This window comes from Dendropsophus ebraccatus, chromosome 4 (assembly GCF_027789765.1).
Source record: "Dendropsophus ebraccatus isolate aDenEbr1 chromosome 4, aDenEbr1.pat, whole genome shotgun sequence".
NCBI classification, from domain to species: domain Eukaryota; kingdom Metazoa; phylum Chordata; class Amphibia; order Anura; family Hylidae; genus Dendropsophus; species Dendropsophus ebraccatus.
The window spans coordinates 40,038,543-40,064,936 of NC_091457.1; the positions used below are offsets into that span (position 1 = coordinate 40,038,543).

General features: G+C 40.0%; 1 protein-coding gene across 1 annotated transcript in view; it reads right to left on the minus strand.

Annotated features, from left to right (window-relative positions):
* LOC138789264 (mucin-2-like) overlaps nucleotides 1-26,394 on the minus strand; it is a 198,815-nt gene that overhangs the window by 22,571 nt on the left and 149,850 nt on the right. Inside the window, exons 22-33 of the mRNA XM_069967868.1 lie at nucleotides 26,027-26,080; nucleotides 25,197-25,228; nucleotides 21,586-21,714; nucleotides 19,681-19,779; nucleotides 17,502-17,633; nucleotides 16,466-16,567; nucleotides 13,366-13,494; nucleotides 13,176-13,274; nucleotides 7,799-7,927; nucleotides 7,614-7,712; nucleotides 5,743-5,871; nucleotides 5,550-5,651 (exon numbers count right to left, since the gene is read on the minus strand). Of these exons, the coding sequence (XP_069823969.1) occupies nucleotides 5,550-5,651; nucleotides 5,743-5,871; nucleotides 7,614-7,712; nucleotides 7,799-7,927; nucleotides 13,176-13,274; nucleotides 13,366-13,494; nucleotides 16,466-16,567; nucleotides 17,502-17,633; nucleotides 19,681-19,779; nucleotides 21,586-21,714; nucleotides 25,197-25,228; nucleotides 26,027-26,080 (1,235 nt within the window). The remainder of the gene's footprint in view (nucleotides 1-5,549; nucleotides 5,652-5,742; nucleotides 5,872-7,613; nucleotides 7,713-7,798; nucleotides 7,928-13,175; nucleotides 13,275-13,365; nucleotides 13,495-16,465; nucleotides 16,568-17,501; nucleotides 17,634-19,680; nucleotides 19,780-21,585; nucleotides 21,715-25,196; nucleotides 25,229-26,026; nucleotides 26,081-26,394) is intronic.

Here is a 26,394-nt window from a genome sequence, read left to right on the forward strand (position 1 = left end):
CCTATAGCTGTTCAATTGGCCTGAGGTCATGGTTTTGAGAAGGCCAGTCAAGTTCTTCCACACAGGACACACTTGTGTAGAAATTGTATACAGGTAAAGTGGTAACCTTTATCCAACTGTGGAATTTAGGTCCCAGACTATCCAGCCACTTATGTTAGGGTTAGGAGAACATTTCAGAAGGCTATTTGGAATCTTTTCACTCATATACCTTCATGCACCCAGACTGTCTACCTTGCACCCAGAACGTATACCTTTTTTCCATGTCTTGCCAGTAGATTTGCCAGAATCTTAACCTCCCTTTGAACAAAACTAAGGATTCAGTCAATAGCAATATTTTTCTTTGGCGTGTATGCTTCTGTCAATTTTGAATTAAAATGTTTTACGAGAGGCCTTATCTTTATTAAGCAGATCAAAACTCAGGTTACCTCCTGGGAGATACTGTGTATTATCGACAAAGTGCATAAAGCACATTATAGCCTTGTAATATATACACTTTATGACTTCAAGAATTTAAAGAAGCAGTTCACCCCAAAAAATTTTGCCCCCCTCCGGTAGCCGCTGGCATGTATACTCACAGAAGATGATCGATGTCCAGCGGCGTAGCTCCGTTCCGGTCCCGTGGTGCAGTTCAAATCCGGCGCGCGTTTACTTCCGCCGGCGCTGTAAGTCCTCTTCTCTGAGCTGTCATTATAGGCCGGAAGTCACTCGCTTATATGCATTCTCTATGGAAGCGCGTGACTTCCGGCGTTCAAATTACAAGGGAGAGAAGAGGAGTCACAGCGCCGGCAGAAGTGAGCGCGCGCCAGATTTGAACGGCACCGCGGGACGGAGCTACGCCGCGGGACATCGATCATCTTCCGTGAGTATACATGCCAGCGGCTACTGGGGGGGGCCAAATTTTTTTTTTTTTGTGAACTGCTTCTTTAAGGTGCATAGGAGACTGTGGATGTACTAGGCTGACCAGGCCTGCTCTGCTGTGCTTCATCGCTGTCACTGGATGACAACTAATAAAATTCCTCAGTTTCCTTGTGTTATCTGTGTCTGAACAGATTATCACTAGAGATTGGGGATGGTCCGAACTCTCGCGCTGTATCCACCCGCTGCACGTAGTGACCAGACAGCGGGAATCTGATGCCGAGCGTAGAGATGAGCGAACCGGGTTTGGGTTTGAGTCGATCCGGACCCGAACGTTCGGTATTTGATTAGCTGGGGCTGCTGAAGTTGGATAAAGCTCTAAGGTTGTCTGGAAAATATGGATACAGCAAATGACTATATCCATGTTTTCCACATAGACTTAGGGCTTTATCCAAGTTCAGCAGCCACCGCCAATCAAATGCCGAAAGTTTGGGTTTGGATCGACTCAAGCATGCTCCAGGTTCGCTCATCTCTAAGTATCACATAAGCTTCCTCAGCTGAATTGTGTATTGTGGGCTGTAGGCTACCTAGACAGAGGTAGTGAGAGGATCAGCTGTCTGGGAGCTGATGGAAAGTGAAGTCTGGTTTGGTAAACAGAGTTGCTCCAGCAATGCAGTGACTGGTATATGTTAATCCAGGACACCTCAAGTAACTGAAATTGATGCTGCAGTAAAAATCTCTCCTGTTTAAGTTTAACAGTGTGTGTAACTCTGGGATACTATTAGCAATAAGCATTCTTTTGTATGTCTAACTTTAATGGTGACTCTCTTGTGTATAACTAACTTTGATGGTGGCTTTGAGAAACCAGCAGTAATCAGTCCTCCTGTGTACAACTAACATTTATGGTGACTGTGAGATACTAACAGCAACTAGTCCTTTAATGCATAATTAACCCCTTAAGGACCGGACCTGAAATGGTCTTAAGGACCGAAGCAGATTTTATAAATATGACCTGTGTCACTTTATTCATTAATAACTTCGGGATGCTTTTACCTATCCGTCTGATTCTGAGATTATTGTGACATATGGTACTTTACATTTCTGGTAAATTGGAGTCGATACTTATAACGAATCTTTATGAAAAAAAAAAACTAAATAATGTGAAAAATTGTGAAAAAATGAATTTTTTCAACTTTGAAACTTTTCTGCTCATACAGAAAATGGTTATGCCACATAAATGATATATTAAATAGCATTAGCAACATGTCTACTTTATGTTGGCGGCATTTATTAAACTATCTTTCATTTTTTCATTAGACATTAGAAACCTTAAAACATTAGCAGCAATTTTCCAAATTTTCAGTAAAATTTCAAAATCTGCAAAAGCACATCCAGGAAGTTTTTTTTTAACCCTTTAGGGGAGTCATAGAAATAAAAGCTAAGTGTGTAAGAAATTAGAAAATTTTCTGTGCAGAGATTATTTAGGTCATTACCGTATAATATTTGGTCATTTTTGACTGTACCACTTCAGGTTGGCAGAGGCTCTGGGGTGCTAAAACATAAAAAACACCCCTAAAAGGGACACCATTTAGAAAACTAAACCCCTCAAGGAATGTAACAAGGGGTGCGGTGAGGATCTGGACCCCACAGGTGCTTCACAGATTTTCAGAACAATGTGGCGTGAAAAAGGAAAAATTTTATTTTTTACACTAAAACGTTGTTCAAGCCTTCAATTTTTCATTTTAACAAGGGGATAAAAGAAGAAAAAAAAACACAAAAAGTGTAGCGCAGTTTCTCCCGAGTACGGAAATACCTCACATGTGGACATAAAGTGCCAAGGGGGCGCAGGACGAGCCTCCAAAGGGAAGGAGCACCAATTGGCTTTTGGAAGCTGAATTTCACTGGAATATATTTCAAGGGCCATGTCGCATTTACAGAGCCCTCGTGCTGCCAAAAGACTCGACACCCCCCACAAGTGACCCCATTTTTATTTCTTTTAACCCCTTGTGAAAATGAAAAATTCAAGGCTAAACCAACATTATAGTGTAAAAAATATAATATTTCATTTTCACACCACATTGTTCCACATTTGTGCCCGTCACCAGTGGGGTCCATATGCTTACTACACCCCTTGTTACATTCCCTGAGGGGTGTAGTTTGCATAATGGGGTCACTTGTACACACATCGATCGGGGAAACCGCGGGGGTAAATGTACGCACGTTTGCGTTAAGGCATAGGCTGCCAGTGCGTATATTTACGCCCGCAGTCGTTAGGGGTTAAGGAGTCATTGTCTTTTTTTTTTTTTTCTTTTGCAGAAATCAATAGTACAGGTGTTTTTAAGAAACTTTGTAATTGGGTTTATTAGGCAAATATGGCATTATCTGTATTCAAAAAGACTTTCCCCAGGCCCCCCCTCCCTCCTCTTTTCCATTCACTGCAAATTATCAGGAAATTGTGTCTTGCTGCATCAGACATGCCCCTGTCTGATTACATGGTGGGAGCTGAATGAAAGCCAGTATTCAGAGGTCAGTGCTGACTGTAAGAGGAGATAGCCAGTGATGTAGCTGTAAATTAACTCCTTGTTGTTACTCCTGCCCTCTCCATAGAGAACAATGAAGACAGGGGGGAGAGCTTCAAACTGCTTTTTCATTATAAAAATAAATTTTTCGGCTAATAAACCCAATTACAAAGTTTCTTAAAATCGCCTGTACTATTGATTTCTGAAAAAAATTAAATGACAGTGACACTTTAAGCATTAATTAGCCCTCCTGTGTACAACTAACATTGGTGGTGGCTCAGAGATACTAGCAGTAATCAGTCCTCTTGTGCACAACTAACATTTAAGGTACCTTCACACAGGGCAACTCTTGCTGTGAGTTTTGCAGCGAGATCCGCTACGAGGTAAGTTCCCTGTGCATACATACTGAAAAACAAACGACCGTGATAGCAGCGATCTGCTGCAGTCGCCCCATGGAATAGGAGCGGCGGCAGCAGACCGCCACTATCCTCTATGGGCTGCCTGGACGATCTAGCGATTACCCTGGCAGCCCCTCCCGCCCCCCCCCCCCCCCCCCCCCCCCCCGCACTCACCCGCTCGCTGTCACCATGTGTAATAGCTGGCCCGTGGCCCATGGAATAGGGCCTTTACATTGATGGTGACTTAGATACTATTAACAACTAGTTTGCAGGGTACAACTCAGTAAGTTGGTGATTCTGTGAGACCAGTAGCATCCAGTTCTTCGGTGTATAACTAACATTGGTGAAGTCTCTGAGATACGTCTAGTATGTGTACAACTTACAGTACATATGTGGGGGCTCTGAGACATTTTCAGCAACCAGCCCTCCTATGTATAACTAACATTGATGGTGATTTCATGATTCTACCTGCAATCTGCTTTCTTGTGCACAAATAACATTATTGGTGACTTTGATATAATAGCAGCAACCACTCCTATGTATAACTAACATTGATGGTGACTTTGTGATACTACCTGCAACCGTTTTTTTCTGTGTACAACTAATTTTGTTGGTGTCTGTGTGATATTCGTAGTCTCCAGTCCTTCTGGGTACAACTGGTGTTGGGGGTGCCAAGGGAGGGGGGGCTGGGGTTTGTGTTTTTTTTCACATTTCATCTATCTCAGGAATTAAATGGTAGATAAACCGTTAGAGGACTTTCAGATAAATTGATTGGCGGTAGCGAATTACATTAGAAAAGTGCTTCCTGCGATAGTATGTCTCCTCGAAACACATTTTACTAGGGATACAGTGCATGTCTTTTCCAAGTTATGGTATTCTAATTATTATCACTCGGTGTACTCTAATTATTCGAAGGGAGTATCAAAAAATTGGTTGGGTGTTATTTGACAAAAAAATTTATAAAGAAGGGTGTTATGTCTTCCTCCATTGTAAGATTGATATGTATACATGCATTCATTTATATTCCTCTCCCCTTTAGAACTACTATCCTGGAAATCCTATTTGCTTACTCCACAGGGAAAAACAACTGTCCTATACTGGTAATGGGGGATTTTAATGCTATACTGAATGGGAAGATGGGTAGGGTAAGAATAGGGGTAATTTCTCGTGGAGAGACTAAGTTAAAACTAGCTAAAGTGATAGAGGAATTTGGATGGCAGCACATTTGGATGGAAAAAAACGCAGGGAAAATCCGGGGAAAAGTCAACATTGGTTGACTTTAATAGAGCATAAGGAGAAATAAAAGAAGAATTTAGGGAATTATGGTAATTGAATTGGGGGACAGCACCTGGGTATATAGTTTGGGACACATTTAAAGCCATTATTAGAGGCTGGAGTGGGAGCCAAAGATAGGTATTTTGGGTGATAAAAGCTGAATACATCCGATTTGTTAAGCAACTGCCCATTATGAGCATGTTTCAGGATATATTTCTGTTTCTGCTCTCAGTTTGACAGGAGGGATAACACTGCATACGGCAATACTTCTGTCAACATGATAAACCACCAGTGGACCCTACAGCAAGTTATTGGGATCACTGCTGTGGTTGTCTTATGTATCCTGCAGCAATCAATCATAAGCACAGCCGCTGCACTACTTCCACTTCTTTGTTGATTTTAATTACTTCTTTGATTACATCTTTGTTTTGTTATAGTACTATCCCACATTTAAAGTATTTTACTGGCACTACATAAAGATTATTATTAAATTTTAACCTACATCCAGAAGTTGAATGCCTCCAGTTGGTGAAATAACAACACAAAACTTTGGAACACACTGCCCGCAGCACTGGTTAGCAGTAGGTGGCACATACTCTTCCCCCTAAATATAAAAGTAAATAAAATAGATCAATATTTAAAAGTAAATCAATAAAAAAAAGCATTTTCTTGTAAGAGGTGAATAGATTACTTACGGATTTACAGCTCTGTAAGCTGGTAAATTGGCAGGTCTTATTTACTGCAATTGTAGTAAGTTGTCCTGCTAACTTCACACATGTATACACCAAACAGTTGTTGTTAGAGATGGAAACAGATTGTCCTTCCTGAAAACCAAAAACAGTACATTCTGTTGATTATACAGTTCTTCATATGTAATAAAAGCCTAACTGCAGTCCTGTTTAATATCTGAGCTGATTGTAATCTCCTTCCTGTTCTGTATAGCACTGAGAGAGCAAAAAGCCCATCAAGTTATCTTAGGGCCAGTTGACACTGAGGAATCAGTGCTGAATTTCAGTGCTGATTCCTCACTGAACATTCCACCTGAAAATAAAGTGCAGAGCCAAATTCCATTGTGTTCAATGGAATTTGCGCTCTGCAGTTCACACAGGGGAATTTCCGTACGGAATTTTCCACGCCTTATCTGATTTCCACCAGAAGAATTGACATGTCTAGTCTTCTGGTGGATTCCGCTGGTGGAATCCCATTGAAATTAATTGAGCAGTGAGTTTCTGTTATAAAATTTTTCAGCGTGGAATTGAAAAAAAGAATTAATTTTACTAAATGAAAAATGAATTTGTGCAGAGGTGATTCTAGGCGGAACATTTTCCTAGCTGATTCCAAAGTTTGAACTGGCCCATATTCTGAGTAGCAGCTATATGGTAAGGAATTTCAAAGACCATTTGGCAATTTGCTTAATTTTGCACTTAGGAAACAAATGAAAAATAAAAAAAAGTGAAGGTTTCTATAGTCTTTAAAGAGTCACTGTCGTATTTTTTTTTTTTTCAGAAATCAATAGTCCAGGCGATTTTAAGAAACTTTGTAATTGGGTTTATTAGCCAAATCTGCCATTATCTGCATGTAAAAAGCTTTTTCCCAGGTCCCCCCCCTCCTTCCTCTTTTTCATCCACTCTAAAAAATCTGAAAATAGTGACTTGTTGCAGGAGATGTACTCTGTCTGCTCTAGGGAGAGGGGAGGGGGGAGGAGGAAGGAGGGAGTTAGCCGGCAGCAGAAAGCAGATAACAGAGGATTACAGGCACGGAGCTGGGTGACAGCTGTAATCCGAGCTCAGACAGGTCACTGGTGACTGTCACAGGAGATATCCCATGAGGGATTTGTAGATTAACTCTTTGTTGTTCTGTTTTGGTCTTTTCTTTAGCTCTCTCCATAGGAGAACAATGAAGACAGGGGGGAGAGCTTCAAACTGCTTTTTCATGATAAAAATGCATTTTTCGGATAATAAACCCAATTACAAAGTTTCTTAAAATCGCCTGGACTATTGATTTCTGCAAAAAAAAAAAATTCACGACAGTGACACTTTAATGCAACACATATTTTTCCTTACTTTCTCTCGAGATTTGTCAGGGTCTCAGTGTTCCAATAGACACTTTTGCTATGTCTGTATGACGTATCAAAACGTTTTTTTGTTTGGTTTTAGAAAATAAATAACATTATATATAGGTCAAGTGTTTAGTTTTTATAAGAACCAACAAAAGTAAAACAAAAAAAAAAAAAAATCATTTTTTTTTTTTTACTTTTTTTTTTCTTATAAAAGCTAAGGTTGAGAATGGTGCAAAAGTATAAAAATGATCTTGTGTAAAGGAAATAAAGAATGAGTTAATTTAATTTTAAATGTTACAAAAGGTAGAGATATGCTTTATTAAAACAAATTGAATGTGTTACATAATAATCATCATAATAATCATGCTGAAAAAAAATTCTGGAGCTACACAGTACTCTGTGTATACTGTAGGTGCAGTGAGCAGGATCGTAACCTATAGTACAGTTTGATAAGATGAAAAGGCAGCTTTACTAGAGTGAAACAACATATACTGTATGTCAACATACCTTCAGAAGTTTAGTTTCTCCAGTCGCTATAATAACAGCACAAAAATTTCGGACACATTGACCACAGCACTGGTTAGGAGATTTCACATACTCTTCACCCTGTGAATAAAAATGAACACTATCATTCCAGGTTCAAAAATACATCAGTAAAATAGTTTTACAGAACAGGTTCATTCACTACTTACAGGTTTACAGCTGCTGGAGCTGTTATATTGGCAGGTCTCTTTTGATAAAACTGTATTAAGTTGTCCGAATGCTTTTATACATGAATACGATATACAGGTGTCATTGGGTGAAAAAATTGTTTGTCCTTCCTGTAAACAGAAAGAGTAGATTAAGATTGACCTCCTGTTTTTCTGGACTGTACTGCTCTTTATATTTAAAGGTAAAAAGTAGTTTTATTCTGGGGTGCAAAGACGGGAGAGGCTAGTCACGGCCCTTTGTCTATCAGCGCCCTCTGCAGGGATGATAGACAGACAGAGAGATACGTTAGACCGTGCTGACAGGCAGAGAGCTTTGACTAATCATGGGCTCCCTGCCCAGATGACTAGTTGCCGCCCCTCTCTCTGCCTCACATGTCCTGAAAAAACTACATTTTCCCCGATGTCAAGCTACCGCTGCAAATGCGGCTGGTATGCTCGGGGGAGATGCACAGTGGATCTATACTGTGCAGCTGGGAGCCATATCAGCACTATCGTGCTGACTGGTTCCTTTTTAAGAGAATCTGTCATTAGAAAAGGACTTATTGTTTAGATGATGTCTTTCTGTTAAACATACATATATTAAAAATTTTATCATATTGTTTTTTTTTTCTAATTTTCCATTTTACTATCTTTATTTTAAAATAAACCTTCAACTGCATTCTCCTCTTTTATTATCAATGAAAGGCAACACCTATACATGGATAGCAGAGGATCACACCATTCATAGTAGTAACAGTGAGCCCTCCCCCAGAAGTCAAGGGCCCTGATTTACTAAGATTGAATGGTTTTAAGAACCCCACACCTCAGGGTTTTAGTTTCCAAGACTGACAGACTTATTAATGTTTATGATTGCCCTTAGTAAGTTTGGCAGGTATTTCACAAGACAAAACTAAACCCTAACATCTCACCACACTAGGGGTGGCTGATTTGTTTTTAAAAGTTTACCTGTCGTTATAACCTTACAAAATCTAAATCAACATTAAATGCGAAATAAAGCAAGTTTGCATTTTACATTCATTATTATTATTATTATAATTAATATTATTTTAAGTTATTATGCTGTAAAAAAAAAAGCTTTACTTACCAGTAATCCAGGTCCAATCTCCTGAAGGCAGCTTTTTAGTCTTGTGCTGGTTGAAAAAAATAGACTAAACACATGACTAAACATGCGTTCCAATAGTGAGAGTGACAATTGTTTTGCGCTAGCTCACAAGCACGAAACGGTAGTCGCTATTACCATTGGAATGTACCTGTTATTGTTGTTTGTATCTTCCTGAAATAAAGCATCCATGTCACTGACATCTTGGTGAGTGCTGTTGTCACTTTTATTGAGGATAATTTGATTTGATAGTTGAAAGGGCAAGGCTTGTGTCTTTTGGGAGTTCAAGTGATATTATAATTGGCAAAACGTGGAAATATGGGACATCACTTTGGGGAGCGAAGTGAAAAGATCAATTAAGGAAATGATTACATCAGCCCCATAGAGAGTAATAATATGGGAAAGGCCGTTAATGGTTAGACAGGTCTAGATGTACAAGCTGGGCAAGGGGTTCCATTGAAATTGTGAAAATTAATGGGGATAGGGGGAAGCCTTGCCGTGTTTCATTGGTTATGTTGAAGACTGAAGAAAGGGCTCCATTTGTGAACAGGGACGCAGAAGGCAGGAAGTACAGTGCCTTCATTGCACTTAAAGCGACCTCTGTACCTACAAACTGACACCCCCCCCCAAACCGCTTATACCTCTGGATAGCTGCAGCTATTGTCCTAAAAAATAAACTTTTAAACTGGCAGCCCCGTGCCCAATGGCCGGGGCTTAGATTGTGTATGCATTAGGCTGGCACAACCTCTCTGTCCCTCCTCCCTGCCCCCTTCATCATTAGGAATACTCCAGGCATACTGTCTCCTATTACTGACCTGTGTAAGCACGGCACATGGGCTGGAGCGTTAAGGCACCTGTGCAATGTTCAGACAGGAGAAAATGTTCCCGTGGCATTTCTAATGATGAAGAGGAGGGAAGGAGGGGTGGTGCAAAGTTAGGGCACAGATACTCCCGTTGCGCACGGGGCTGTTTAAAAGTTGTTTTTTAGGACAATAACTGCATCACCTGCCGAACGGACCCCAGGACAGATCTTGGATTAAAAGTAGCTATCCGAAGGTTCAAGTGGTTTGGGGGGGGGGGCAGATTTTGGGTACAGAGTCGCTTTAAAATATTACCAGTGAACCCAATCTGCTGCAGAACTGAGGAGGTATAGGACCAACATAGCCTGTCAAATGCCTTCTCGGTATTGAAGGCTAGCAACAATGCCGAAAGGCGCTTCTTTTCTATGTGGTGAAGGACATGTAGCATCCTCCTGGTATTGTGGAACACTTGTCTCCCACCCACAAAGCCCGCTTGGTCAGATGCTATCACAGTGGGTGATACCATAGTGTCTCCCAGCACGAGAACACGTGCCTCAAGGAAGGTCTAATGTCAGGCAATACTGTGCACAACAGTATACATCAGAATGGCATTGTGAACTACTAACAAAGTAAAAACAGAGCCATAAAACAAAGATGGCTATCATCAGAAATAGCCGAACTGGAGTATAAACCTGAAGCCTTAAAACCAGAAGCTCTCCATCACTCCCTCAGAGCACATTCTATAAAAAGAAACATGCGCAATTCACTTGCCCACAGTTCAGTGCTCACTGAGTTTCGATGGAGGGCCACGTTGTCTTCAAGGCAGCGGCACTTCGAGTCCCCAGGAAGCGAGCAGCTTGTGTCCTTCGTCTACCATATTGAGCACCTAAATATTATTTGCTCTATTGATCAGTAGTCGTACTAGGAATCCCCAGTGGTATAGGATATTGTTATGTCGGAGGCATAGAGTAATCGGTAACATCGCTTGTCTTATTTGCAGGGTATTAGCCAAGAGATCAGCAAACAGCGCCACTTTATGATACGGTGCAGGCAATCCGGCATTTTTCCTTGAATACTCCATTAGCTGTTCTTTTATTTAGAAGAAGTGTTCCCTAGGCAAAATGTCCCTGGGTACATCTGGCTCCAAGTGCTTTGGTTTAGGGACTCTGTACACCCTATCTTTTTCTAAGTCCCGGTCAGAACAGTGAGGGAGGACCACTTTAATGAGGTCACAAACATAAGCAGGAATGTCCTTGGGCACACCTCTCAGTTTGACATTATTTCTGCGGCTGCGATCCTCCAAATCTGCTATCTTAGATCTAAGTAGCTGTACTTTCTTCACCAAGCTCTCATGTGATTTAATAAGGAAATTATGAGAGGAGGCAAACTCTTCCATTTTGTGTTCAGTATGTTCTACTCTTGTGCCCCATTCATCTACTGTGGAGTACAGGGGGTTAAACAGAGCATTGATGTCTTGCTGAAAGACTTTTCTCAGGACCTGCAGCATGTCTCCCATTTCACTGGACGTGAGTACCGTGTCAGACAGCGGGAGGGTATCTAGGGCATCCTCTGGTGGGGTAACTTGTGTTTGAGGATCACTGTCTGAGGCCCAGTCATCAGCTCCCTGCAGCTGGTGAGAAGTGCTAGCAGGGGGAACCCGGGGGCCATGCTGCGCTGAGCACGTAGGCTGTCATAGTTGCTTTCCCGGGAGGCTTCCCCTTCACTCACCGAGGATGCTTGTGGGGAAGTGGAAAGGTGATCCTGCTCACCGGCGCTCTGGTCAACTTGGTCAACTGCTCCTAATAGCGCTGGTGTCTTGAATGGATCCCGCTCCCTGTGTAAAGTAAAGCTTGGGGGTGTCTCTTGGACTTGAATTCAGGTGGTTGCTGGGTTTTGCAGGTAAAACCTTGTGCTAAAGCGGAGCACACACAGTCTGCGTCTACTCCATTAGGCTGCGGGGCCATACCCCCGACTTCAATTTCATTGAAGTCAAATAAAATGCTTAAATCAAATAAAGAACTTAAAATATAAAAAAGCAGAAGCCTTTTTTTAACTTGGTGAGAATATAGTCTCTGATTGCCCTTAGCAAATTTGTTGGGTTTTTCACACAACAGAACTAAAACCCGACCATCCGACCACACTCGAAGTGGCTGATTTTTAAATGGAAAATCTTTTTAAAAAATTATGATCTGCTTCATAAATATGTTGCTAGCGGGTTTTAAAGGGACATGCCCACTTTTCATTTTTAACCCCTTCCTGCATCAGATTTCAGATTTTTACCCCTCCCTCCCTTAAACCTACCCCCCAAACAGGAGCAAAAATGGTGATGTCACGACACGACTCCCAGAGCTGTGCGGGCTGTGGCTGCTGGAGAGGATGATGACATGGGGACACTAAGGGACACAGGACACTGGAGGGACACTGAGCATCCCCTCTGCCACCTTCCTCTCCAGCAGCCACAGCCGCACATTTATATGAGCAAAAACGCTTGCTGGTCAGATGTTATCTGAAGTCACTGGCATTTTATGAAATGCCATACTTAGCATTTTTTTCCTGTGGCATTTTTCTCTCCTCTCTGGCATTTTTTCAGCATTTTTTCCAAAACACAGCATGCTGAGGGTTCAGCGTTTTTTCTGCAATTGGTGGTGTTTCTCTCCACAAAGTTCAACGGAATCCTTCTGTTCATCTCAAAAATTCCAAAGGCTTAAATTCACTTCCCCCTCCCTTCACCTTCCCTACTTTTACAAAATTCATTGATGTATCACATATTGCTATCATGGAATGTACATATTTTTTTTTTTTTTTTGTTAATTTTTATCAGACTTTTCTGAACATCTCTTTGCGAATTGTAGCCTCGTTTTCAAAACTACTCTCATAATCCATATTTGCAATAACTATATGACTGCAAGGGTATGTTAACACTGAGCAAATCAGGTGGAATTCTGCTGCAGGAATTATGTGGCGGAATCCCGCCTGCCTCAGTGTGTTATTGCCTGACTATGGGAGACATGTCAATTCTTTAAGAGGAGAGGGGAGGAAGCGGACGCACACGCCCTCCCATTCACTCACTGCAGGACACTGGGCATTTATTTGCTCAGTGTGAGCATACCCTTAGGGCCTGCGTGCCTGTTAAAATACACTGTCAATCAATGTCTTTTCTTGTTTGGTGGTTACAATTCTGTCAACTCTTCTTTTTGTAAAGAAAAAAAATTGAAAAATAAATAAAAAGAAACGAGGAAAAAAAAAGGAAAGCTATTCACAACTAAAGTTAAAGACTGCAAAAAAAAAAAAAAAAAAGCCAAGAAAATCTTGGACAGCTCTTCTGGCATTTTTTGTTTTGGAGGCCACAAAAGCTACAGTATGTGCTTCTTTTCAGTACATTATTTGCTATTTATCTATCAGACTGAATTGACTGTAAGAAACGCTGAGCTACAGAAAAATAACAGATATGTTAACTCACATTCAGAAGACTGGGCACTCCAACTGATGCAAAAGCAACACAAAATCTTTGGACACACTGGCCGCAACATTCATTAGGTTGTTGCACAAAGACTTCTCCCTAAACATAAAAGTCAGCAATACAGATCATTATTGAACGGTAAATCCGGGAAAATAAGCAGCTTCACAGAACAAGTTAATTCACTACTTACAATTTTACAGCTCTGGTTATTCTTGTACTGGCAGGACGGTGCTGATGAAGTTACAAGAAATTGTCCCAGTTCCTTCTTACATGAAATAGAGACACACTTGTTTGTGGGGGAAGGAATAGTGACTCCATCCTGAAAACCAGAAAGAGTAGACCGTTAAGACTGAATTATTGTTACTATTTTTCACAGGATGCTGCTGCACTCTAGAACAATTGATCAGGTAGCCCAGCAAGTTTAGTACATGTTTTCAATTCATTGCTTGACATCTGATGCCTTTGCCACTTTCCTTCCTGGAATGTATCAGCGTCTGCCAACAGCCATCGGCACATAACAAGCTACCCTATTAAGCACATGGATAGGTCAGACCTAACAGAGCAGATATTTAGCAGTCCAGCTTTGGGCACCATATGCTCTAATATTTAAAGTCCTAATTTAACACACCTGACATTTACATGACATTATCACACCTGACATTGTGTAGTCAGCATGGGTGAAAAAGTTTTGTTAAAGGGGTTGCTAGGGGAAGGGGGGGGGAGAGAGAGCAGAAGGTGGCTTCTTCTGCCTGACACTCACTTATGATTATACCAATCTCGGAAGTAAGCCTTCTGATGTGTGGAGAAGGAGGGTACATATCCCAATCATCTCATGCAGGGGTGGTTCTGCTCCATGATGTGTAATACTACATTTTCACTGCCTGAGAAATACCAGGCTAGCCACAACTTTTCCAATATTAGACTTCATATATCAAGAGCTGGATTTGAAAAGAGGGCTGCACTCAGGTAGTCCGCCATGTTCAATAAAGACATTTTTTGTTAGACAGTTTTCATGAATTTTCCACTATACAAGGAATTTCACCTTCTCTATCAAAAAAAGGAGCTTTGACCACTATAAGGCCATGTTCATACACTGTGAGAACCTCGGCCGTTGTTTGACACAGCTGTGTCAAACAACGGCCAATGCCTGAGATGTTAACTAGGCTGATACTGCAGTATCGGCCGGATGAACATTGCTTGATTTTATTAGAATGTGGGGGCATTCGCACTTCAATTTGCCATAGACCACAGTGTAAAATACGGTCAGGAGCCATACTTTACATTGTGAGCATCGGCTATTTAAATAGACCACAATTTTTTTGTGTGGCCACAGAGAACAACGGCCATACAGGGTGTAAACACTACGGCTTTTGTTCCATTCACTTTATTGTAATCAATAAACAACGGCTGCTGTTGCAACCTACTACAACGCCTTTGTTTATTGCTAAAATACAGAGTGTGAATGTGGCCTAAAGATGCATTTTATTTTATATTGTCCAAAATATATAAAAAATGAGTGCTAGGTGTCTTACCATAACAAAAAAAGCTGTTTCCCCTGTTTGATACTTTCTTAGAGCAGCAATGTCCCCAGGCCACCCTACACTTGATTACTGAACTCAGTATTCTATTCTTGTTTCAACTACTGTAGTGGTTCGCTTAAAAGATTCGCATCATGCAAGGAAAGAAACATACAGTAGGAGGAAAAGAGAAGCATCGCTGGACTTGGCTGGTTGAAAGCAGGTGTGTATGCTATATACTGTAATTTTTTACATTTTATACATTTCAAACCCTCATGAAGACATCATCACATAATGTTCAACCTATTATCTTTTTTTCTCATGTTATTTTTTTATACTGATCAGAATATCCTTCATGTATGTGCAGTTTGAATATTCTCTTGTGCCACTCGCTCTTCTATGTGCTGGACCTGGGACCGCTTTAAAACTATCCATCTGTATATGAGACAGGGAGTCCAAGGAACCAAAGATTAAATAAAAGCCATTGCCCACTTACTTTAGCTGGTAATAGCTTTTACTTATTCAAATGATTGAGTTCTTATTGTGACATACAGTATTCTACTTTATGCTTGTGTTTTCTAAAAACTCTGTGAAAAATGTGAACAATTCTGTGAAAAATGTGGGAAAAATAGCATTTTTCTAAATTCTCTTCTTGTAAAAAAAAAGTTATGCCACATTATTAAATCCCATTAACTACAAATCTACTGTACTTTATGCTGGCAAAATTTTTTAGAATGTTGTAAAAGTTTAGAAAGTTTAGCTGTAAAGATCAAATTTTCAGGAAATTTTTAAGGGACCAGTTCAGTTCTGAAGTGAATTTGAGAAACTCCCCCAAAAATTTTTCAAATCAACTGGGGTCAGGAAGTTATACAGATTTATAACTTACTTCTATTAAAAAATGTCAAGCTTTCCAGTACTTATCAGCTGCTGTATGCCCTGCAAGAAGAAGCGTATTATTTTAAGTCTGACACAGTGCTCTCTGCTGCCACCTCTGTTCAGAGCAGTAGCAAAGCCCCAGAGAAAACCTCTCATGCTCTGGACAGCTATTGTAAGGGACTGAGGTGGCAGCAGAGAGCACTATGTCAGACGGACAAAAAAAAAACTCCACTTCCTCCAGGGCATACAGCAGCTGATAAGTACTGTAAGACTTGAAATTTTTAAACAGAAGTAATTTACAAATCTGTATAATTTTCTGACACCTGTTGATTTTAACATTTTTTCTCCAGAGTACCCCTTAAACTGGCCTCAGACATGATAGAGCACATAGTGAATTTTGGGGCTTCCTCTTATTCAGGAATATTTGTAGCTATCATTTCGAAGGCTTTGGGTACTAGGGTACTAAAAAAAAATTTGTGATACAAGTAAGCAGATTCATATGTACCATTGTGGTGCATGTGTGACACACTGATTGTTTTTTATTTTTATATTATTTTTAGTAAAGAAAGATTATCAAAAAAGATTGTTTATTCATTTTACATTGTTCTCCATGCAGCAAAAATGTCATAGTATTTTCATTCTGAAGGTCGGTATAATTTTGTTATTACCAAATTGATATGCCTTTTTAGGGAATATTTAAAAAAATATAACTAATATAGACTGAACTAAAGACTAATATAGGCAGTCATTTCATTGCTTACATAGATCAATGCAATGCATATGCACTGCATTGATCTATTAGATCAGTGTTGTGCTGGTACAACCTGCCATAGTGCCTGCACCAGCAGCTTAGTCACAACAGACATCAAGGCTGGACAAGGATGTAAAATTGCTTACCAAAAGGAGAGTTACATTTCCAACACCAAAAGATATCACACAGTTAGACTGTACACATTTACCACAGCACTGGCTGGCAGATGGCGGTAAATATTGGTGACCCTGTTTTGAAGAAAAAAACGCAGTTAAAGGGATTTTATTAATAAGATCATTAAGTCTAGGGATGGTCCGAACCTGCCGAGGTTCGGGTTCGTACGAATCCGGACTCTCGGCAATGATTCCCGCTGTCTTAAACCTCAATGGAGAGGGTGGATACAACGGGAAGACCGCCTGGAAAACCGGAATACAGCCACAGCCATAGGCTGTATCCCAGTTTTCTAGGCGGTCCTCCCGCTTTATCCACCCTCTCCATGGAGGTTTAAGACAGCGGGAATCATTGCCCAGAGTCCGGGTTGGTACGAACCCGAACCTTGGCAGGTTTGGACCATCCCTAATTAAGTCGTCTAATCTAATGAATAATGTAAAATTAACCATATCTATATATGAAAACGTACTGTATGAGAGACCTATACTTACTAATCCCCATGTACCTGCTTTGTTTTGAGAACATGTTGTCCTCCTTGATTATGACCACCTTATGGCATCTACTAAGTTGGTCACATATGCTCAGTTTAACTGCAAACCCCTGGTCTCTCCTGGAAGTATTGGCAGTTATTCTCCACTGTGCATTAAAGCAAAGGGAATGTGGAAAAGTGTGTGTATTGTTGCACAGCAACAGTTCACAGTTCAGACCCGTGAGGGATATAACTGTGAAGTATATAAATGTACCTAAAAACTGCATATTTATATAATGTGTGTAGTACATATCCAATTTTACCTATTTGCTTTTAAACAATCCTGTTTAACATTCACTCAAACATTCAGGCAAAATGAGACAATCCTTTTAACTATGAAATATAGCAGTTGTAGGCCTATTGATGTAGACCTATTCACGGCTATGCAATGTAATAGAATTTCCCCCCAGAATTTACCTCAACTCTTGCCACACACTCTAGCTCTAAGTACAGCACAGATGCATTTAATATTTTCAACTTACAACACTGCAGTCTTTTATGCTTTTAAATTCACAGTTTGCAGCTGTCACACTAGTAATTGGTAGTAAATTTGCCACCTTGGTACATTTATAAATTGTACAGTTGTTATTGTTAGGGGACCAACTTTCTCCAGGCTAAAAAGAAGAGATAAAAGAATCATTAATGAGAATAAGATACCATTTACCCTGGCAACTAGAAAACTAGTAACTAGTAAACTAAGTAGCACACTGTTGTCGTATTATTATTGGGATTTAATGATATCTAGTGTACTGCTAGAGACCTAGGGGGAGATTTATCAAACATGGTGTAAAACGAAACTGGCTCAGTTGCCCCTAGCAACCAATCAGATTCCACTTTACTTTCCTCACAGACTCTTTTCAAAATGAAAGGAGGAATCTGATTGGTTGCTAGGGGCAACTGAGCCAGTTTCACTTTACATCATGCTTGATAAATCTCCCTCTTCAGTATATAAGACAGCATTTACTTTACACAAATGTAAGTCTCCAAATGTATCTTTCCAGGTACTATGTATGCACAGTACGGCTATGTTCACACGTCGTGAGAGACCGGCCGTTCTGTGACCCCGGCCGGGTCAAGGAATGGCCGGTCTCTGCACTGATCATCCCAGCCAGTACTTAAGTACCGGCCGGATGATCTTTCGGCGGCAGGATTCTGATGCGGGCGCATCAGCATGCGCCCGCATCAGAACCTCCCATAGCACACAGTGAAGCAAGCGGCCGAGGTGCTTTCTTCACTGTTTGAGCTGACAGGGTTTCCTACGGCCGCAATTCATTGAATTGCGGCTGCAGAAAACTGACATGTCAGTTATTTGCGGCCTCGTGCAGGATCCTGGCCAGAGAGCATACGATGTGTATACGCTCCGGCCGGGATCCCATAGAACAATAGGCATTGTTCACCTGTACAAAGTACGTCCGTTGTTGCCGATGGCAACAACGGCCGTACTTTTACGTAGTGTGAACATAGCCATCATCTGTACTTTTTTGACAATTTTTAAGAAAATTACTAATGCTCCTGGTAATGTGGTATAAATGTCAATCAGGTTTTACCAGTATTTGTAATTTAAGGCTACTTAAAGGCATGAAACATCTGTAAACAGGGTTGGCAAGTAAATTCGAAAAATTTTTAATTTTTAGGAAGACCTATGTACATATCTGTATGGCTATGTTCACACAACATTTTTTCAGCTCAGTCTAAAATAAAGGAAGTCATTTAGCTGTCTGGCTTCCCCTTAGTGCAATGACGGCTGTTGGTACATTATTCCAGTTTGGGGTTACTAATTGGCCTTTGGGTGTGGCCTAATTGCATAAAAAATTTGTACAATGCTCCTAGATATGCTGTATTACAATGGTATTTTTAACGGCAAATACCTAACCATGATTGTGTTCATTTCCTGAATGCTGCCAGCCTATTGCTCTACCATTACAGCAGTTTGACAAAATTTTACTTTTATGTTACAGTTGTCCTACAAATAAAACAGCTTCCTGCCATCTTCAGCCTAGCTGGCGGAAAATGCTTTGTCATGGGAAAGCCCCTTTAAATTATTTGAATATGGAAAAGAGAACCCAGCCTAACTGCAGGTGTTCCCATTCAAGTGATGCTAATAGCCATAAAAAGGGGTATTTTCACCTACTAAACTTTTATTTTTTGTCAGATAATGCAAAAGTAAGTAATGTTGCAAATGTTTTACATTATGAAAATGCTTACTTTTGCATTTTGGCCCTATTCTCTTGACCTATAAATTACAGCTACACATCCACCTGCAGATATAGACGGCACTTGGAATGTGCGTCCACAACCCTCCACAATTGCATATACCCATTCATAGTCATAGGTGATCCATGCCCGTTTACAGATCCGTAAAATTGTGTAAAAGGATCAATTGAAATCAGTGGTTACTATACTGTCAGCAATTACAGATCTGTAATAGTGAGCAGTATAATACTGATGTGTGAAAAGGGCCATGGTGTCAGAAAAGTAACGCAAAGTGTATTACAACACAAAGATCTGCAGTTATTCTGGAAGCACAATTAGTACTGATAGAATTAGTTTAATGCTTAATTTTGCCACGTAAAGTTTTTGCATGTAATTATAAAGGTGTGCATCTGTTGTATGGTATTTACATAAAGGGAGAGTTGACTCTACATAATGAAAGCTACTTACCGCTAGCTCTTTATTCTGTCCATCCGGTGTTGCAACAACGCATGATGTTTGTACACATCTCCCACAACACTCTCCTGGGATAATTTGATATACCTCCCCCTGAAGTGAAAACAGACCCAATTGTCCAAAATGATCTTTGTCTTAATATTTAATCACATTTGAATTCCAAATACCATGATATATTAGTTGTGCAATAAAAAATCAATTTCTATCAGCGAGGATTACCCACTATTCAGAAACAAGTAAGATATGATATATGATAAATACGTATGCTTTGGAATAACAACTTATGCACACTGCTGCTTACAGCTTTTTTTTTTAAGTGCTACTACTCCCCCCTCCTGATACCACTACTCCCAATACTGCTACCACTCCCAGTACTATTGCTAACTACTACTCCCTCTCCTGATACTTCTACTCCCAATACTGCTACTCCCCATATCTACTACTACATCCACTTTGCCTCTACTACTACTACACATTTTATTTTTTGGCCACAGCTTATGTAAATGGAATATGATTTAAGTGTTTAAGTGTCCTTTTAAATGCACTACCATGTTTCTTCAGAAATATTTTATTTTTTATTTTTTTTTGCTTAAGAAAGAGCTTTTTTGTAGGTCTTATTTTTGGAGAAAATAGGCCCCATTCTTTACATTATTTAGCTGCCATACTGTATGTCCTACCATTGTTAAGCACCTATACTGTAAGTTCCCCTGTAGTTAGGCCTCCATACTGTATATTTCCCTCCCCCTCTGTAATTCTTCCCCCCCCCCATACTGTATACACCCCTCCCCCCTCTGCAGTAAGGTCCCTCATACTTTACACCTCCAACCAGCTCTGTAGTTTTTCCCACCATAATGTATACATCCCCCTCAGCAGCTAGTCTCCATACATTACACCCCTCTCCCCCCTCTGTAGTTTGCCCACATACCCTCTATCCCCCCCTATTCAATATACCTTACTGTGCATCTTCTTATTAATCTGTCTCAAATATGGCTTAGCCTCCCAGTACCAGGGATCTGGTTCGCTGACTTCAAGCCCACTCCAAAAAGCCTGCAGCTAGGTCTTATTTTTTGAAAACACAATATCTGGGACTTTTTAAAAAATTCACAACATTTTTGTGCAATCTGTCTATTCTCCATAACCCGGAATAGAAATCCACAATCATGCACCAAATTCAGTATACATTATTCGTCAATATGATAAACTTGGCACATTTTATATTGGTATCAAAGAGAATTTGTTTCTATTAATTTTGGAAAAACAAAGTAAAAAAGAGGGAGAGCACATTTATAAGGTAATACACTAAATAGTCAATGTCATTTCAAAATGTTTCCCTCCATTTGATAGTCTACTGTATATAATTCCTAACATTACGTCACTCATCAAAAATGCCCCCTTACTCCAGAATAAAAAACATAACGTCTTGGCTACTAGTTATCTCAATACTCCTCAATCTGCTGTTCACACTCAGGAATGCATATGTAGAAATATTAAATCACATCCCCCCCCCCCTTATCAACCACTAGCCCCTCCCTTCATCTATCTTCTCTCCTCTTCAGTTGAACTTGATGGATATATATGTCTTAATTACTTGTGTCTATTAATAGCTTAGGGGGCATTTACACGTTCTGTGCACGGTCCGTAAATACAGATCATGTGCTACAGAATGGAGTTCTCCTGTCATTCATGCTGTTTACATTTTCCCACTACTGTACTGACAGTGTGTCATCGTCCATGCACGGACTGTGATTGGGGAACGTGTGAATGCTCTCTTACTTCTAATTTGTCCAGATTTTTATTTTGTCCTGAGATTACTGATGTACACAAAGTCTAATCCTTTGGACTGAAAGGTAAGTATTATTTTATTAAAGAAGTCATATATACTGTAAATATTATACATACCGATGCACATTGTCTATTGCAGAAAATTGGTACACATATCACTTCATTCAGCTTGGTTAGGCTATTAAAAATAGATGAGCAAACACACTGTGTGCAGGTGCCAGGATTAGAAGGCACTATGGCTCCAGTCTGTATAAGAAAGATAAACTCTATGTAAATGGATAAAAAAAAGAAAGAAGGATGCATATAATGCACCACCATATAACAATAGTACTAGTCTGTCTTATTTAAGCCATTATAGACAGCATTTTATCAAGACCCTGTTTGCTGTAATATAGACAATACTGAACATCCAATAATAAATGTCTGCCGTGATAGATCAGGAGGACAACCCCTTGTTAAATAGAAGCTGGTGAAGTAATCATTTGAAATCTTCCAGGATTAGGTTGGGCAAATCCCCAAAGAGGTCCCAATGGTGATGATGAACAGCACCACAGATGCACAGCTTAAAAGTTCTTATCCAATACTTATTGGGCAGTCTTTGGGAGGGGAGGGGGGGCATAAGGTCAGTATATGATGGATGAGGTACACTTTAAAGACCCTGACAACATTGCTTAAAGTGTACCTTTCGTTATAACTTTCAAAATCTAAACCAAAAGTAGATGTGATATAAAGCAAGTTTGCAATATACATTCATTATTTTTTTTTTTTTATAGTTATCATGGAGAACACTGCACTTCCTGTTTTCTGACTCTTTTTTTCTCAAAGAGTCAGAAAACAGGAAGTCCAGTGTTTCCCAGGCTGAGTGCTCACAGAGAGAAGGCAGTCATGTGACTGATGGACACATTGAGCTGTGACTGGCCGGAATTCCTGTGTTTAGTCTGTGTTTTTTTTTTTTTTTTTTTCAACCAGCACAAGTCAGAAAATCTGCCTTCAGGAGACTGGACCTGGATTTTTTGTAAGTATAGCTTTGTTTTACAGCATGATAACAACAAAAAATGAATGTATATGTCAAACTTGCTTTATCTTACATCTACTGTTAGATTTAGATCTTGAAAGTTATAACAACGGGTACACTTTAAAGTGCTAAAGATCAGCAATGCAGCAATTTGCAAACCACTTTCTTAACTGGTATATGTACATTGTTCTTAGTACAGTATCACAGCATTGGCATCCTCATTTTTTTTTTATTTAAAGACAAGTTTCTTGTCCCATTAGTAAAAAAAAATATATATATATTATATATATATATATATATATATATATATATATATATATATATATGTATATATAATTAGTATTTTATTTATTTATTTTTTCATAAGAGTAGTGGTATATTCACTTTAACCCAGGACAAACTATGTTTACAACTGACAAATGTAGGTGACACTCTATGATTATGATGTCCATATGAACGAATAGGGCCAGTTTTTAGACTTGGTCTTTTATTTATTGATGAAAATAATCCAATAATACATTTTTTGGAGTGCCTTTCTTTAGCAGACAATTTGATGGTGAAATTAGAGTCAGGTGTTCAATCAGTTGGATAACAATTAAGTGTTAGTGTGCAACCTGTTTTTTTTTCCCTTTCAGGAGCGAGCTAATTTCGGCTTTTTAATATCTGTCTTACTTTAAACTGAAATAGCTGTAGGATGCTTTATATTATGCAAGTGATCAAATTTTTTTGTGACACATTGTATTTTAGGTAAGTGGTAAATTTTGGCTGATAAGGAATAGACTTTTTTTATGGCGGTCTCTCCTGAGGGGCACTAAGTATCCCTTTGAACCACATTGATAGGCTGCTCACAAGTCAGCATTGATGAGGATCAACAACCCCAAAACAGCTAATCTTTCCTTTTGGAGACATTTTTGGCTTGGCATATATCCCTAGTCATCCTAGATGGAGTGAAACATTGACTTGAAGGAACCTTTCCTAGGTGGGGTAAGAACTATTTTGCATATCCCTCCTTTCTTGTATGTTCTATATACACTGTTATCATTTACTTCTAGCTCCTCTTCTGTTCCCAGTCACATGACCAGTCTGCTTGTGATTTCTGCAAGATCGGTGCTTGTATACTGAGCCTATTACATGGCTCAATTATCGTGCAGCAAGGGCTGCACAGACATTGTTAGTGATGTCCGTGCAGCCCTTGCTGTATAAAGTACATAATAAACTGTATAAGTTACCTCTTTTCGCTCCCCGGTGCCTTCCTGGCTTCTCCACACTCTCCGCAGCCGCCGGTACAACTTCAGAGACAGTTTCTGAAGTGACAGGCTGCTCAGCCAATCACTGGTCCCATCCCCGCCAGTGATTGGCTAAGCAGCCTGTCACATCATATACCAGCTCTGAAGTTGTACTGATGGCTGCAGGGAGCATGGAGAGATAATGTATATAGTTTATTATTTTCTTTACAGATTCATCAGCCGTCAGCCCTGCATCGCTATTACACATATCGATGCGTGGTCAGCAGGCGATGATTTTAGGTAAGGATGATCGTTGTCATCGGCTGATCACCGAGCAATGATCGGCCAAATTGGCCTGATTTGAAAGATTATTGCTCTGTATAATAGGGCCCTCACTTCCTGTGACGTCAATATCCTGTTTCCTGTTCCTCCAACTGAACATGATCACAGGTTGAGGCATCAGGTGAGTGGGGAAGGTAACCTCCCATGGGCTGGCCGGAATTCCCCACTGATTTTAGCCTTGCCCCTGTGGACAGAGCTAATATTTAGAATATGTAGAAGCTGTCACAGAAGAAAATGGAGGGCAAGGGCTGATAGCTATTGCTAGTGTCACAAAACGGCTGCTGTCTGTGAAGTTCACCCTGCCCCCAGTGGGCAGAAACCCCCTCACCTCGATTAGAATCAATGAAGTTGCGTCATAGAGGGGCGGAGGTATTCTTCCACTGGGGGCGGGCGGCCCGCCTCCAGTGCTTCACCTCCTTACACGGGAACCAAGCTGTGGTTCAAAAAAAGGACAGCGGCACCGGCTTCCCCACGCCGTTCTATACATGGGTAATATGCATGTAATATAGAGGAAAAAGGTCGCCACTCACCAAATGCTGAATCTTCTGAATAAACTTTATTTTGTAGAAACCGCAGTGACACAATGTGGATTTATTTGGGCAGATGCTACATAAAAGCAGCTACAAGCCTGTGTTGCGCGTTCAGCGCTTCAGCGCAGTGCCAAGTAGCGCTGAACGTGTGAAACATGCTTGTAACTGCTTTTTTGTGAGCGTCTGCCCATGTGAATCCACACTGTGTCACTGCGGTTTCTACAAAATAAAGTTTATTCAGAAGATTCAGCATTTGGTGAGTGGGGACCTTTTTCCTCTATATTGAATGCATATTACTGTGTCTTTCTACATTGGTCAGCATAACCACTGTATTTTTTGGTATCATTGTATGTGATTGGCGCACCATGTGAACAGGACTGTAGTGCCGACTGCATATCTGCATAAATTTTATACATGGGTAATACTTTAAGCGATATACCTGATGGTACATTCGCTTTAAAGTGACTCCAGCTTTGACATACATATATCTGTAATATACATACTATGGATCCTAAAACCAAAAAGTTTTATATTGTTGTAATTTGCTGAATTATTCTGCCAATAAAAGAAGCTTTTTTTATTTTTACAATAATTACTTTCCATATAGAAACTTACCGAGTACAATTTGTTGCCAACCACGCACACACCTTTTGAAGATAAAAAAAATAAAGAAAACATGATTTTTTGTATTCCTAAAATAAGATATATTCTTAAAGTGACTCTGTCACCCCCTTTGGGCATTCTGACATCTCTACACAGGTGTAAAGGGTACATTTAGCGGTTTTCATACCTTATTTTATAACATACATTATGGTGCTTGTTAAAGTAAAAAGTCATCTTTTATCAACTGCAGATTATGTTAAGTGGGCGGGGCCTCACATCATTAGTGCCACTTATCCCCACCCACAACACCACCGTTGGTCCCGCCCCCTCACCAACCATTGGAACAGGCTGGCCTAAAGGTCTAGGCCCCACCCCCTCTAGGTCGGCCCACCAATGGCCGCAAAGGGGGTGGGGCTATGTTGCGCTACTGTCGCAAGGCCCCGCCCACTTAACACAATCTGCAGTTCATAAAAGATTACTTTTTACTTAAACAAGTACCTAGACGTATGATATAAAATAAGGTGTGAAAACTGCTAAATTTACCCATTACACCTGTGTAGAGATGTCAGAATGCACAAAAGGGGGTGACTGTCACTTTAAGGTCTTCTCAAACATATAGGATCTGCAGCGACTAGGTTTACACTTTGTAAAAATGACGCCCGTCTTTCATAACAACAGGCGTAATGTCACATAACATCTAAAATAATAGCTGTTATGAAAGACAGACGTCATTTTTACATACAGTAGTGTGAACCTAACCTTAATCTGGATGGTTCTGTAAGAATCATGGTAATGTATGCATCCACCTAATTTACTTTCCTATAATTTGTATACTTACTTACCTATACTTGAACGTGTGGTAGAAATTGGAATTTGTATGGATGTGGTTTTGGGAGCTACAATGAAATAACAATCAGGTAAAGAGAAGTTAGCAATACAAAGTGATCTTATGATTGTAGCACTTTGCTATTAACAACATTATATTTTTGTTAGCAGAAATCAATAGATATTACTTTCTCCCTTACCTGGCCTAGTGATGTATTTATGATATACTGTATAGGAAATGTTCCCTGGCCATTTTGCTTTTCTGTTGACTTAAATGCCTGAGGGTTTTGTTTTTCATGGAACAAGTTTTATGTTCTGATATTACCATATTTTAAAATGCAGCATCCAAATATTTCACTCATTCCCCTCCTGCTGTGCGATCTTC